General features: G+C 45.5%; 4 protein-coding genes across 4 annotated transcripts; 3 read left to right on the top strand and 1 right to left on the bottom strand.

Annotated features, from left to right (window-relative positions):
• Positions 1-369: 369 nt before the first annotated feature.
• On the top strand, positions 370-3,211 carry H6S33_009000 (uncharacterized protein; the record flags this gene model as incomplete). The annotated part of the gene is made up of 10 exons (XM_044840347.1): positions 370-410; positions 478-547; positions 620-636; positions 696-781; positions 845-918; positions 976-1,143; positions 1,199-1,498; positions 1,554-2,906; positions 2,965-3,139; positions 3,198-3,211. 10 exons carry the CDS (start codon positions 370-372, stop codon positions 3,209-3,211), a joined length of 2,298 nt encoding a protein of 765 aa, XP_044697815.1.
• Positions 3,212-4,202: 991 nt separating this feature from the next.
• H6S33_008999 (uncharacterized protein) lies at positions 4,203-5,742 on the top strand (the record flags this gene model as incomplete). Its single annotated transcript, XM_044840346.1, has 9 exons — positions 4,203-4,239; positions 4,331-4,357; positions 4,431-4,527; positions 4,578-4,615; positions 4,667-4,720; positions 4,775-5,077; positions 5,136-5,303; positions 5,357-5,617; positions 5,666-5,742. The coding sequence occupies 9 exons, from the start codon at positions 4,203-4,205 to the stop codon at positions 5,740-5,742; spliced, it is 1,062 nt and encodes a 353-aa protein (XP_044697814.1).
• A 534-nt stretch (positions 5,743-6,276) lies between these two features.
• Positions 6,277-8,878, top strand: H6S33_008998 (uncharacterized protein; the record flags this gene model as incomplete). The annotated part of the gene is made up of 6 exons (XM_044840345.1): positions 6,277-6,341; positions 6,403-6,558; positions 6,615-6,909; positions 6,963-7,448; positions 7,507-8,798; positions 8,854-8,878. The coding sequence occupies 6 exons, from the start codon at positions 6,277-6,279 to the stop codon at positions 8,876-8,878; spliced, it is 2,319 nt and encodes a 772-aa protein (XP_044697813.1).
• Positions 8,879-10,638: 1,760 nt separating this feature from the next.
• Positions 10,639-13,163, bottom strand: H6S33_008997 (uncharacterized protein; the record flags this gene model as incomplete). The annotated part of the gene is made up of 5 exons (XM_044840344.1): positions 10,639-11,883; positions 11,939-12,207; positions 12,297-12,843; positions 12,898-12,998; positions 13,088-13,163. 5 exons carry the CDS (start codon positions 13,161-13,163, stop codon positions 10,639-10,641), a joined length of 2,238 nt encoding a protein of 745 aa, XP_044697812.1.
• Between the last annotated feature and the right edge of the window lie 2,834 nt (positions 13,164-15,997).

Raw genomic sequence — 15,997 nt, 5'->3', positions numbered from 1 at the left:
GCAAACCACTGCCGCATAACTAAGCGTCTGTCTGTTGCGTTGCCCAGCCTCACTCACACCTCCACTGGAACTGCTCCACCACACACCTCCCTTCGAAAGTTCCCCTCTACCGTCACCTTTTCTCCCCATCCTCCCCTCCTCAACTCAAGACTCACCATCTATCAACTTCAACCCCTCTCCACGGTTACCCCACCGCCTCTATCTTCAGCTCACTGTCATCAGATCAAAAGCTTCACCTTTCTAGAATTACGCCCCCGACCGTTCAGCCTAGTCCATCTCCGCAGTACGGACTTACTTCCTAAAATCAGCTCTGGTACCTTGAAACGATAACACGCTACCAGTTTACGGCTTGGTGCCCATCTCATCATAATGCAACCAAAGACACCCAATAGAGAAGATTTGGTGCAGACGTGAGTTTTTGAGAGTTTGTCCAGCCTGGATCTGTTTCGCGGAAGCTAAATATTGTCATACTCTCAGATGGGCTTATCTGGAAGAGGGTGTCGAAAAGATCATGAAAGATCTCAATAGTGGAGTAGACATGAACACCGTAAGCTTTACCTCTTTCCTGTCTATTTGCACTATCGTTATCAGCTGTGCCCTGTGCTAACTGTTTTACCAGTACATGGGCGTTTACACGTACGGAAATCCCAGATACAATCCTCACATGGCGCTTAGTCGCTGATAGTAATATCTAGTGCTGTTCACAACTTTTGTACATCTCAGAAAGCTGTCAACTCAAGTCCGCAGACTCTACAAAACAACGGAGCTGTTCACCGAGGTGGTCTGTCGTCATCCAGTTTGTTATTCTGCAGATTATACTGATATATTTACCATCGATTTTTAGCCCACCTACTTGGAGAGGATCTTTACAACAACTTGATTGGGTACCTAAGCAGGCATCTTGGGACTCTAAAAACTGTGGGTATAGGACTTATTAATGCGCAGAATTACAGCCTTGCTAACCTATTGGTTTAGGATTCGGAAAGTCACGCAGACGAGGCCCTTCTGGCATTTTACATTCGAGAATGGGACCGATACACGACCGCTGCCAAGTACATCAACCATCTGTTCCGATACTTAAACCGACACTGGGTGAAAAGAGAGATGGACGAGGGCAAGAAGAATATTTATGACGTTTACACAGTATGATTCACTCTACTGATGGATTATCCATGTATAGCTGACGATCATTCAATAGCTGCACCTTGTCCGTTGGAGATGCGATCTTTTCGACCACGTTCAGAAGCATGTAATGGACGGTGTACTGAAGCTTGTTGAGAAGCAGCGGAATGGGGAAACCATTGAAACAGCAATGGTCAAGAGCATTGTAGATTCATTTGTTTCTCTTGGATTGGATGAAAGCGATTCCTCGAAATCGACTCTCGATGTTTACAGGAAATTCTTTGAGAAACCCTTCCTTGAGGCTACAACCTTATATTATCAAATGGAATCAAAACAATTCGTTGCGGAAAACAGCGTTGTTGAGTATATGAAAAAGGTCAGTATTATGGTGCTCTGAAAATGGGCTGATTGCTAATTTAGTGCACAAATAGGCGGAAACGAGATTAAATGAGGAAGAAGGGCGCGTGCAAATGTATCTTCATCCTGATATCTTCCAGCCACTGATGAAAACATGCCAGAAGGTGCTCATTCAAGAGCATGCTTCATTATTACGGGAAGAGTTCCAAGTACTTTTGGACAATGATCGACAGAGCGACCTCCAGCGCATGTACAATCTTCTTTCTCGGATACCAGATGGTCTAGATCCCTTACGTACAAAATTCGAAGCACACGTTCGGAGAGCTGGTCTGTCAGCAGTTGACAAGATTGCTGATGAAGGTGGGGATAATCTTGAGCCCAAAATTTATGTGGACGCTCTTTTGGAGGTGCATGCACAATACAAAAACCTTGTCGATGTTGCATTCAAGAGCGAGGCTGAGTTTGTTCGTTCGTTGGATAACGCATGTCGCGAGTTTGTCAACCGCAATAAGGTCTGCAAATCAGCGTCCACAAAGTCGCCCGAGCTTCTGGCAAAATATGCGGATTCTCTCCTACGCAAAAGCGCCAAGAGTGCGGAAGAGGCGGACCTTGAGAATAAACTTACTGCTATCATGACCGTCTTCAAATATGTTGAGGATAAGGATGTGTTCCAGAAGTTTTATTCCAAGATGTTAGCGAAACGTTTGGTCAACTTTACTTCTGCGTCAGATGATGCCGAAACTAGCATGATCGGTAAATTGAAAGAGGCCTGCGGCTTCGAGTATACTAACAAGCTCCAGCGAATGTTCCAAGACATGCAAATCTCTAAAGATCTGAATGATTCGTACAAGGCGTGGCTCGAAGGGAAAAACGAGAGTACGGCGGGTGGTGTGGATTTCACATGCCAAGTTTTGGGAACATCATTCTGGCCCTTGAATCCTCCTACTACTCCCTTCAATATCCCGGAAGTCATCGTGCAAACATACACCCGATTTGTCAATTTCTATAACGAAAAGCACAATGGGAGAAAATTGACCTGGTTATGGCATTTGTGCAAGGGTGAATTGAAGGCCAGCTATTGCAAGGCGACTAAGATACCCTACACTTTTCAAGTCTCAACATATCAAATGGCCATGCTTCTTTTGTTCAATGATGCTACGACGGTCTCACACGAGGAAATAGAAAAATCTACTGGTTTATCGAAGGAATACTTAGAGCCAGCTTTGATGGTCTTTCTAAAGGCGAAGGTTCTGACTCTTAAGGATCCTGCAAAAAAGGTTGGGCCAGGAAGTTCTTATGCGCTCAACTTTGACTTCAAGAGTAAGAAGATTCGTGTGAACCTAAATATGGCAGTTAGAGCAGAGCAAAAGCAAGAAGTTGAAGAGACACACAAGACTATTGAAGAAGACCGAAAACTACTGATGCAGGTGAGGAAACTCCAGTTTCTAAAAATGCAAAGCAGCCGCTAATAAGAACAAAATATAGTCCGCGATCGTCCGCATCATGAAGGCCCGAAAAGTCCTCAAGCATGTTGTATTGGTCCAGGAAACAATTGCGCAGATCAAGTCCCGATTCACGCCCAAGATTCCTGATATCAAGAAATGTATAGACATTCTTTTGGAGAAAGAGTACTTGGAGCGGTTGGATGGCGAACGTCTAGGTATGTTTGTATTAAAAGTTTACACTTCTTAATTTCGAATTACTAACTTTCATAACAGGTTACTTGGCCTAATCAGTGCACTGCATGATGCGAGAGAGAGTGTGTGTGGCCCGGGGGTGGGGGGGGTGATGCTAGTTACGAAGTATAATTTTGTCATGAAAAAGAGCAAGAAATTGACCCTCTTGTAACTATTCGAATAGCCAAAACATGGGTTGATGAGGATGGTTTTGTGAGCTTGAGAATTTGGGCTTGGTCCTTTATACAGCTGTCATTGATCTTTGATCTCGTTTCCTATTGTACCTTCTGCCATAAGGAGGGGATATTTTTCTTTATGCTCTCGTTTTCTTCTGCTCGTTGTTGTGTCTCGTTGTCGGGAATGAATGGATATTATCCTGATGTGTCCTTAGGCAGTGAGGTCCGGAATTAGGAGTTCAGAAATTTGGTTTTGAAGCAGACTTAAAATCATATGGATTCACCTGTACATTAGATCGTGAAAGTTGAGCAATGTTTATGTAGAACATCGCCGTTCGAGAAGGAGCTCCTCGGATACTGGTGGATGGGGGCTTGCTCTAGCTGCGTCATGTACATAGAGTATGTACTCGCAGCAGGTAACAAGTACCCGAAAATGCACGTCCTAATCTGCAATTTCCATTGGAGTAGAAGTCAAAAATACACCAAAAACTTGCAGCTGCATATTCGGGTACTTCATGCCTGTCGCGAGTACTTGCTTACCAGCAAAAGAACCAGAAAATGCAAGTGACGGAAACAGGGACTATTTGTATGAGAGAACGGGGCCACTCCATACAAATTATCCCTGCCCTGAGCAACCGCATTTTCTGGTTCTTTTGCTGGTAAGCAAGTACATGAAGAGTGACAGGAGCGACAGGGACCAAAGAAAAAATTTGAAATTGGACTAGCATCTTTTTTTTAAAGGTTTATTTAGGTTGCGGCTTCCTGCACTTGCCCCGCCCCCTCCACCTCCGTCAAAAGGCCCCTCCAAACCATCTCGTTGAGCGCATTGATTTTGATTCAGATACCCAACATCGATACCATATAAATAACAATGGCAGGAAAAACTGTTCTTCATCTTAGGGCTGAGTGTACGCATTATTTTCTCCTCCTTTATATTTCGAGATTCTCGCATTCACAGTGAGTCATAGCTTTGAGCTTACAATGGGGTGTTATCTATAGCTAAACCGCTTGAGCACCGCTCTGCTCGTAAGTCCCGACCCCTCCTTTTTTGCAAACTGTAACGAATATTCGAAGAGCACCTGTTGAGAAATATTAATAGTAACCCCTACTACCGCGAAAGCGTTGTTGGATGCTGGCTATGAAGTCAATGTTGAGCGCAGCGTGCAGAGGATCTTTGAGGACGAGGAGTTCGAGAAGTATGACCCCGCGTAGATTTCATCGAAATAGTAGGACTAATTGAGCATAGGGTCGGGTGCACGCTACTTCCGGAGGGCTCATGGACTGGTAATCTTGAACTTCTTTTTCGCCGCGAGTGAGCAACTAACGAATGAGTAGAGGCACCTGCGGATCACATCATCATCGGATTGAAGGAGTTGCCTGAGGATGATTGTAAGCTATTCGTTCTTTTAAGTTTCCTTGATCATTATTCTCATAACCGGACAGTCCCTCTCAAGCACACCCATGTCCAGTTCGCGCACTGCTACAAGAACCAGGGTGGCTGGAGAGATGTTCTCTCTCGTTTCCCAGCCGGTAACGGGACCTTGCTCGACCTGGAGTTCCTTCAGGACGAGTCGGGCCGCCGTGTCGCAGCCTTTGGATATCATGCTGGTTTCGCCGGAGCTGCTCTCGGAGTTGAAGTTTGGGCCAAGCAGTTGTTGAACCCTGGTGAGGAGATTAGGGATGTCAAACCATACCCTAACGAGGATGCATTGATCAAATATGTCAAGGAACTTGTAGCTGAGGGTGGTGAGTCGATTTTCCTTCCTTTCAAACGGAAGCGTTATTGACAAAAACTGTAAAATAGCCAAGAAGAGCGGAAGGCAACCCAGAGTGTTAGTCATTGGCGCGCTCGGAAGATGTGGGAGAGGTGCCGTCGACTTATGCCTTAAGGCTGGTATCCCTACTGAGAATGTCTTGAAGTGGGACATGGCCGAAACTGCTAAGGGAGGTCCTTTCGTGGAGATTGTTGAGTGTAAGTCAAGCCTCTTTCAATATATGTTATAATAGAAGTCTGATTTTGGAAAGCCGACATTTTCGTGAACTGCATCTACCTCAATACACCGATCCCTCACTTTGTCAACAAGGAGTCCCTAGAAAATCCCAACCGTAAGCTGTCGGTTGTTGTCGACGTCAGCTGCGACACCACCAATCCTCATAACCCTATCCCTATCTACTCTATCAACACAACCTTCGACAAGCCTACCGTACCAGTCGAAGTTAACGGGGAGCCTCCACTTTCTGTCATCTCAATTGATCACTTGCCAACTCTCCTCCCTCGTGAGGCAAGTGAGGCATTCAGCAATGACTTACTCCCAAGCTTGTTGACTCTGAAAGACAGGAGTACCACCAGAGTGTGGCAGGAAGCCGAAAAGCTTTTCGACGAAAAGGTTGCCAGTTTGTCCAAGCTCTAGAGCATGATATGAACACAGGCAGCAGCCCCTTGTATGTCACAGGAAACATAGATAAATTCATTCCATTTCTGGGCTTAGAGCTTTAGTAGTTTTGATCATTAGCTATCACTCGTGCATAAAAATCTCCAAGGTGCCCAGAACTGGAATCCTCTAAACCATTTACAATACCAATACCCCATGAATTCGAAGGCGATTTTAGTAATCTAATAAATGATTTGGTAATAATATCAATTAGTATCGATATCAATGCATCTGCGGCAAGAGCCTCCACAGCCACATATAAGCTCTGGTGTGCTGCGCCACAACTCAATCCTCGAAGTGAGCGATCTGGCCTAAATTGCAGCCACATCCCTCCTCCACACCTTCATCCCATTCTCTTGTCACTTTCCCCCCACTACACTACTATCACCGCTGCTACTGCTCCAGGCGGTGTCGAACCTTTCACAAATACAGCTTTTCAATCTGCGAGATTATCTATCTCGCCCTTACCTAACTATAAAAACTGCGCCAGTTGCCTACTAAAGGTCTGAAATCATGGACATGGAACAGTTGAAAGACGCCTGGGTAACGGAGGAAGAAAAGGATGGCGTTCGTTTGAGGTATACAACTTGTTTATACTAATTTGTGATGGCTACGTTAAACTGACATCTATGATTATAGTTGGAACGTCTTTCCCAGTAACCGTCTGGAATCGAGTCGACTTGTTGTTCCAATCGGTGTTCTCTACACTCCTCTGAAGGTGAAAGAACAACCTCCGGTCCAGTACGAACCAGTAACCTGCAAGAACCCTTGCCGGGCTGTTCTCAACCCTTACTGGTATAGTTCTTTATATCCAACGCAAAGTTTAGATCAAGCTAAATATATCATAATAGTCAAGTTGATGCTCGCGCAAAGCTTTGGATCTGTCCTTTCTGTCTGCAGAGGAACCAGCTTCCGCCCCATTACAAGGATATTGGACCCAACTCATGGCCACTTGAGCTTTCTCCTGCGTTCTCGACCATTGAGTATAAGCTTGCTCGTCCAGCATCAGCACCACCCATCTTCTTGTTTGTTGTTGACACCTGCCAAGAGGAGGATTCTCTGAAGACTCTCAAGGAATCACTGATTGTGAGCTTGAGTTTGTTACCTCCGCATGCGTTGGTGGGATTGATTACTTATGGAACTATGGTAACACATTATTAAAACTCTTTGATAATCTATTTAAAACTAAATCCTATTAGACTCACGTCCACGAACTTGGCTACACCGAGTGTGCCAAGTCCTATGTGTTCCGTGGAAATAAGGACTACACCGCAAAGCAGGTCCAGGAAATGCTTGGACTTCTTGCTGCTGGTCTTCGCCCCCAGCAACAACCTATGGCACCCGGCCGTCCAGTGGCACCTCACATGCCACCATCCTCGAGATTCCTTCTGCCCGTCCAGCAATGCGAGTTCCAATTGACCAATGTCCTTGAGCAGCTCCAAAAAGACCCTTGGCCAGTCGCCAACGACAAGCGTCCTCTGAGATGTACAGGCGTGGCCTTGAGTGTTGCTGTAGGTTTATTGGAGACCTCGTTTGGAAATACCGGTGCAAGGATTATGCTGTTTGCTGGTGGACCTGGAACAGAGGGTCCAGGTCTTGTAGTTGGGCCCGAACTTAGGGAACCCATCCGGTCTCATCATGATATTGAAAGAGATAACATCAAGTACTATAAGAAGGCTACAAAGGTGCGTGTTTCTCGAGGATAAGATTGGCTAATATGTATACTAATATGTTTCGATCTAGTTTTATGAGAACATGGCTAAAAGGGTTGCGCATAATGGGCATATCGTGGATATCTTCGCGGGTTGTTTGGATCAAGTTGGTTTGTTAGAAATGAAGTCACTCGCTAATAACACTGGCGGCCACATGATCCTTACCGACAGTTTTACTTCGTCTATGTTTAGGCAAAGTTTTGTCAAGATATTTGACAAGGATGCCAACGACAATCTCCTCATGGGATTCAACGCTTCGATGGAAGTTTTGACTACGAAAGAGCTTAAGGTTACAGGGTTGATTGGCCATGCTGTCTCTATGAATAAGAAATCAACTTCCGTTGGTGAAACCGAAGTTGGAATCGGTAACACTTGCTCATGGAAGATGTGCGGCATCAATCCCAGCACCTCCGTCGCAACTTACTACGAAATTGCCTCTCAAGCAGGACCTGCCCAGCAACAGCAGGGTTCTCAAAAGGGTCTTATTCAGTTTCTTACCTACTATCAACATTCATCCGGACAATTCCACCTCCGAGTGACTACTATTGGCCGTGACTTCAGTGGCTCCACAGGCGACCCATCCCTCGCACAATCTTTCGATCAGGAGACGGCCGCAGTCCTCATGGCTCGTATTGCGGTTTTCAAAGCCGATGTTGACGACGGCCCAGACGTTCTCCGGTGGGTAGACAGAATGCTCATCAGACTGTGTTCCCGATTCGCGGATTATCGTAAAGACGACCCTACCTCGTTCAGACTGGAGAAAAACTTTACTTTATACCCACAGTTCATGTTCCATCTAAGACGCTCCCAATTTTTGCAAGTTTTCAACAACAGTCCTGACGAAACTGCATTTTACCGACATGTTATCGACCGCGAGGATGTCGGCAATTCATTGATCATGATACAACCTACGCTGGATTCATATACATTTGATGAGCCACCAAGGCCAGTTCTATTGGACTCTACATCTATCCAACCCAACACTATCTTATTACTGGACACGTACTTCCATATTCTCATTTTCCATGGTGAAACTATTGCCGAGTGGAAGAAGATTGGTTATCAAGATCAGGAGGGATATGAGAACTTTAGGGATCTTTTGGAGCTTCCGAAAGAAGATGCCCGTGAACTCATTGCAGATCGTTTCCCATTGCCTCGATTTATCGTCTGCGATGCTGGTGGTTCCCAAGCGCGTTTCCTGCTGTCAAAGCTTAACCCCTCAACTACACACACTTCGGGCGGGTATGGCGGTGTCCCACAAAATGCACAGACTATATTTACGGACGATGTGTCGTTGCAAACTTTTATGGAGCATTTGATGAAGTCGGTACCCAATTTAACCCCTTTCAAAATAACATTATTGACGTTTTTGCTATAGGCTTGCGGTCACAGGTACAAACTAGTGCAAGTGGTTAAGGTAGTAAATTAAATCTTGTGTTGTTTCTATATCTTATCTTTGCTTTCGATTTCTCGGCGATTTTGGATGCGGGAGGTGGCCATGTCATTCGTAAACATCAAAAGCATCAGGCTGGTGGGATGATTTTGCGGATTTTTGCTTTTTGCGTCTGCTTTTTTTGCGTCTTGACGAATAGGAGGAGTGTCGGTATGATCCAGAATCCTCTCTTTCCTTTCTTTCGCAAAAAGATAAAGGAAAAGGAAAAGGAATGAAAGTGTGGTGGACCTGGTGGATTGCTGTCTAGAGTGATATATTAATTATGAATTTCTATCGTTCACGAGGATATGAGTATGTCTATTAGGTGACCTTTTTGTTCAATAATGCGTATCCAGCTCCGATCCAATTGTTGTGAAGGCGGAAATATCGCATCCTATTTGGGCTTATGTCGCCAACTAATCGACTTAATGTACTAACTAACCGCCCTGTCTATATTGCATAAGAGTTGTTATCGCCTGGGATCTCTACACTCGCTCACGGGGTGATGGCGGTCCCTCTGTGATGGTGGACAGGGATAGCGAGTGTACCGTGAAGGAGGGTTCAGTCGCCGTGACGGTCCAGTCGCCGTTTTTCTCGGCAACAATATATTAGGCCAGTTTTTCACCAATATGAAGAAAACTTTGTAGATCACTCTGTCAAAATGTCGTTGCCGAGAAAAACGGCGACTGAACCCTCCTTCGTGGTACTGCCAAATTTCAAGTTATTTGGGGGTGCCAAGAGCGCCTAGTGTGTTATTTTATCTTAGCTACGGGCTCTATTCTTGTTAATTCACTCTGATCATTTCCTTCATAGGTAATGATTTTCGAGATTTGACAATATCGATTCAAGACTCAACTTTCTTTTACCCACTTCCACAATCATATGCATGCTTCACTTTTACCAGGTAGGTGCCAGACACGCTAAGGCTGGAGTGGGATGGTCTAGGAGTATCAGGTTTGGACCGACTCTCCCCCTCGATTGCTAGGAAACATCTCATTATATATATTTCATGCCAGCCACTCCCTTACGTAAAGTGGAGAAGACAATAAATCCTCATGGGTTTGAGTTAACAGCAAGTCGATACTTCCCGAGTGATAAGCTGTGATTGACCGCAACGCCCTAGCCCAACCAAGGATTAGCCCCAGTTACAGATTACCTCTCAGCCCAAGTGCTCTCAAGATCCGAATACATCCGGAACTTTACGAGAGATAATATACGAAGGAAGAGACCAAAGAAGGAACACCGACAGTGGAAGCACCTGCCGAGTGATTTAATATGACTCGCATGCAAGGATTACGGTGAGAAAATATTTCAAATATCAAATTTCCTGGGTATTGATCACTAGATGCAACTAAATATACCAAATCTATGTCCACTCCGTCCAACATACCAATCCCTATTAAAAACAGTACAATATCAATATCAAACGCAAACCCGCATTGCATGTAATTCCGCCCACTCACCGCCCCCGGAAGTGAAGCAAAAACCAACCCAGACCAAACCAACCAAACAACAAAGGAGAAGGACAGCGCACCATACGCTGGGGAAGGATAGACAGGCAAGCATGGGGTTCAAATGACAACTTCACTCGCTGGAAAGGGCGGCGAGTTTCAACTATAGGAAGAATGACTACCGAACTTAGTGAAGGATAAAACAGAGAAATAAAAATAAAAAATAAAATAACCCAATCCTTTTGTTAACCATCCGACAGTCCGCTGAAACAAAAACAGATTAAATAGATTTCTTTGCCTCCGCGGCAGCTTCTTCCTCGCTAGCACTAGTGCACTCCATCTCCATCACCTCCTCTCCCTCTTCCTCTTCATCTTCGTCTTCCACTATCCAGCCCCGTGACCCACTTCTTCTGCGGCTCCTTTCCCTTCGGCGTTCAGCCATTGCCGTGCTAATTCTTCGACTAACCTCCTCAAACTCCGCCTGGCCGGCACTCTCGTCTACCTGACTAAATGCCTTGATAGGAAAGCCTCCGCTGTTACTTCTACTTCTAGCTCGACTAGCCGGTCGACTAGCGAATAAACCAATACTTCCCAGGTTAGCGAAACTCTCGTTTCGCGGTAAGTTATTACCAGACCATCCAAATCCCGAGCTTTGCCCGTTTTCGGATACAGGCGAGAATCCATCTGAGGAAACTTCTGAATCACGACGTCCAATAGTGATTGGTGGTACATTGCTATCCTTGTGGAAGGGATCTTCGACAATACGTGCAGAGTTGAAGTCAGGGAAAAGCTCAGGGCCAAGGGTGTTGATTAAGTCTGTAACTTCAATTGAAAGCTGTGCGCGCCTTTGGCGGAGTTTAACAATGGTGTTGGCAGATGTAGGGTTCAGAGATAAGACTAGCGGTCGAAGAGACTTAAAGATGTCCATCCCAATCTCACCAAATCTTAGTGCGGCAAAGGTGATTGTAGGGAATAGAATCCACCCAAATATCGCAACGCAAATAATCGGCACCCAATCCGGCATTAAACCAAATACTCTATGGCTGTAGGTCCAATAGCAAAGGATAACGACGTAAAAGTTGTATAGAACCGGGGCAAAAGCCAAGGCAACAAGAAGCTTCCAAGTAGCCATGACATCTTTTCCTTGGACCTTAACAGTAGAAGCTTTAAGAGCTTCCACTGCCTTCCTTCGGGAGATGATCTTTGTAGCTATAAAAACCGGCCCGAAGAGAATAAATCCCGGGAGAGCGCCAAGAGCGAGTACTGCTAGTTTACCAATACGGTAGATTAAAGTAAAAACCACCCGGAACACCGAGAACTTGGCATACTCTACTTGGTGATCTCGAAGACCAAGAAGGCGGAGTTGGCGATTGTACTCGGTAACCGATCCTCGGAGATGTATTATACGGGGGTCATCCTTGTAGTGAGTGTATCCAGTTACCAGTCTTCTATTCAACTCAACTACCATCGGAAGGGGCAATTTCTTGTTGGTAGGCTTGTACAGTCTCCTTGCAGCTTGGATAGCCTAGAAAAATCAGCACCAAAAAATGAAATGGTATCAGGAGCTCATAAGCACGCACCATGAGTGTATCATAATCCGGTGAGGGAACAGTAACTGATACTAATCCGTTGTAAATCATTTCCAAAAGGGCCCTGACAGCTTCACGTTTCTCTCCTCTCGAATATTGTTCCACAAGCTCTTTCGGGACATCGATGGGTGCTCCAAATTCGATAACGGCCCGTGACCGAAATTTATGCGCATGGAAATAATTCATTCCTGTTGGCACGATTTTAAGGCCACAGTTTGGATTTGCAGAGAGGGCACCGAGAGCCATGATAGCCACACCAGCTGTAGGTATGTCAGCCAGCTTACTTAAATCGGACGGAAGCGAGTCGCCACCAAATAATGACCAACCCAAGTGCAACATAAAAACGTACCTTTCAGAGGCAATAATTCCGTTCTGTCGTGACTACCACCCTCCGGAAAAATGCCTACGCAACCCCCAGAGTTCAATCTGTGAAATACAGCATCATATACCTCAGTCTGATCGACCTTCGGTGCAACTTTATATTTGGTTCCCTTCCCCTCATTAGACTCCTGCTGCAATTGTCGTAAAGCCACATCGCCCTTGAAAGGTTTCTTGAGTATTATCTCGGTATCACTTAAGATTTCTGCAACATCGGTGCTAGCGCCTGCCTGCCCCGGGACGGACGGCAATGTCAATGAACCGCCGGTAGTAACTTCCGTAGTAAACTTTGTCCCAACACCACGAATCTTAAGAGGCTGGCCTTCAGCATCCGGAAGATAAATGCGACCCTGCCCGGCCTTCGCTAAGTCCTGAGAGCGTGATACGGGAACAGCGCCGACACAACGAGAAAGCCAACCGATGAACTTGCGGCGCATGGATTTTTCGGCAACAAGAAAAGCGATACGGCGTCGTGATTCGAGCCGGACGGCTCGCATGAGAATGAGAGGATCAACAAACTATGGGACGAATTAGTATCGAGGGGTAAGGCAATCGGTCCTGGAGATAAGTACCTGATTTGCATGGGGAGCGGCGACAAAGATTATAGGACCTCTCTTCGGAATCCGAAAAGCACCACGGGGGTGTACTTCTCTGAAGAAGAGGTCAACAAGAACTAGTAAAACGGATCAAATATCAGTATCTTGTTGTTTGGACTTTTATCGTCGCCTCCTTTCAAAAACCACCAAAACACATATCACATACCCGAAAAGGACCATAACACGACATCGTAGACCCAGTTGACCATAGGCGCGAACTCTTCCTTCTTCTTGGGCGCCATTTTGAATAACTCTGTTATGGTCAACCCCTTGAAGGTCAAGAGAGAGAGGTGTGGGTGTAGGTGTAGAAACGAATGGTAGGATGTTTAGGCGGAGTTGCTGTCTTCTTATTAATAAGGCAGAAACCAAGTTATATGCTTGTAGTTTCCGTGATGATGTGGTCTCTCCAAGTTTTCAGGCAGAGGCAGCAGTATGTAGTTTTTGAAAGCGTCGGCATGCGGAGCTCTGGATGGCGATACTCGGCTGTAGATGATATTAGAATATGAAGGAAACTCATAATCCTGGATGCAGTCAATCTCCGTGGCAATATTTCACCGCCACATGCTGTGGCTAGGAGACATTCATATGGTATCCCAACAACACGTGTGAGATGAAACCTTTCATTGCGACCCAGGCCATGCACATCCACTAAAAGGGAATTCTCATCTCTACCTGACAGGAGAAATTTTACTTCTCCTTGCCCCTTATTTCATAAATGCAGTGAGGGATTTCATTCCGAAGGACCTGTGTGGACAAAGATATCTGGCTTGTATCGATGTGCTTTAGAGCACCTGTAAGTACCATGTTTTCTGTCCCCGCTTCCTGATGACAGGAGATTAGGAGCAGATGGTCGCCCCCGAAAATAGAACATGGTGATTACCGAGGATCCAAACGCAGACTTCAGTGGCACTACATACACAGCCACCGAACTTAAACGGCCCAGCGGTCAAAAAGAAAAAGGACACCTATCGGCCCAAAGCTTAAGTTCACTTAACAACTCTGATAGGTTATGGAGGAGGTCCAAGCCGAAAACAATGATCGCTGGCACTTACCTATCGCAGTTCGGGATGCACAGGCGGTTATCTGCACGCATTTCTTGGTAACCTACTCTACATGTACCTAGATACTTTGAATGCAGATAAGAATTGGTCGCTACCTCGCGCATACGTGACTTATGTTCAAAATATGATATGTTATCTGTTTATGAAGTAGAGTTCTCAATAATTACTAGAATGTTTCGCAGGCTATCCAGCATGCTGTTTCTAATCAACAAATATCGGATACCGTGGCCACAAGCGAATTCGGATTCTTCGGAATCCCGGCAGCCTCTTTCGAACGGGTGTGTGTTTAAGCCAAAACGTCCTCGCACCCAGTGTTGATGATAACAAGAAGCAGCTTCATAGAGAAAAGTAAAATATTTTCCAGAAAAATCCTAATATGTAATCAGTCCAAAACCTAGATCTCATGTGGTCGGATGGGGCCGGGAGATGTTATATATCTATGCTTATAGAGAATAAATATCTCTTTTAAAAAAAATTCTACCGTCTGTTAGGTATCACAGCAGTTGCTCCGTTGAGATTCATATATATGGGATGTATATACTTACTTCACACATTATCACTCGTTAGGACCCTAGTGTTTGCACAAGCCACAAATTTACTGACTATGCCCGGTTAGTCCAAATCATTCCCCCCGAAAACCACGCTTCGTGTCATTTTGTACAAATCAAGGTTTAAACTAAATTTAGCAGAAACCCCCAAATGAACTAAAGAAACAGTACGAGTTCCATATGTTCTGCTTAGTTGGCGACCTGGCCACCAAAGTACACACGGTTCCGCTAGCACGTACCACATCCTAGGGGCTTTCATTCAGGGCATCAGCCCCTTTGTGGGGAGGGGGGGCTTGAAAACCCGCCTGTTACAAGCCCGCCGGAAGTCGATAATCGTTGACCATGACTCTTTGTTTCAGACAAAGGTTCGAGATGGAGTACAAGGTTTGGATAAGACTCACACGGCGGTATACGGTAAAGTACATGTATTCCTTGATGATTGCATCTCACCTACATAGGCAGCCGGAGCACTCATAATACGATTGAATCATACAATATCCCAAGGCCGACGGAAAATTGTTGGGGATCCATTTTTATATTCAATACTTGGGTACTTGTGGTTGCTTGATCATGATGGATATCTGCAGGGGGTGCTCCAGAATGCAAGGGCAATAAGACATTGCTAGTCCAGTGATTTAATAGCTACTCTAATTTCCCTAAACAGCTACAGGTGTTGATTGTACTCTAGTTGGTTCTCTTAATTCAACAGCTCCCAAGGGTCCACTGACGTACTTACATGTACTCGCAGCAGGTAACAAGTACCCGAAAATGCACGTCCTAATCTGCAATTTCCATTGGAGTAGAAGTCAAAAATACACCAAAAACTTGCAGCTGCATATTCGGGTACTTCATGCCTGTCGCGAGTACGGTAGAAATGCAACCATCATGGGGTACTTCAGCTCTCCATCCTCGTGATGTCGCAAACTCATCTGTGTATGTACTCTATGGCTTCTGCGTGCATCCCTAGCTAGCCAAAATCCAATCCACTCCATTGCAGTTGCAGACAGCCAATGGGCCAAGCATTATTGCACGCAGTCCAGTTACCGATCCGCCTCCGCGGGCCATAACGGGCAATAACGCACGCACCAGGCAACAAGATTTATCTTCTTGCGTTAAAATGATCCAGACAGTTCGAAGCGAGAGAAGAAGAGAAGGCGGGCAGGGATATCACCCACACCCCCGGGAGCGGCAGCAGTTGTGGGGAGAGAAGTTGAACGTTCGCGCCGATCGCCAGCTGTAGCGCGGGATAAGTCGCGTGTCTAGAGTAGCTACCTATCTCGATGTGCCCAAAACTGTTGAGAAGAGGGGGGGTGTACAGTACAAGGTGGGATGATACCAATTACGAGTACAAATGGGCCCTACTGCCCCCCTTCTTGCTCTGAGCCTTCCTGAATTATCCGCAGCATCCCTTTACTGGCATCCTATCAATAATATTAATTGATATCTTCGATATTTCACAAATAAGAA

This window comes from Morchella sextelata, assembly GCF_020137385.1.
Source record: "Morchella sextelata strain SCLS chromosome Unknown scls_3, whole genome shotgun sequence".
Lineage (NCBI taxonomy): Eukaryota > Fungi > Ascomycota > Pezizomycetes > Pezizales > Morchellaceae > Morchella > Morchella sextelata.
Note: the sequence above shows the minus strand (reverse complement) of the source record. Positions and strands in the feature narration are given on the sequence as shown.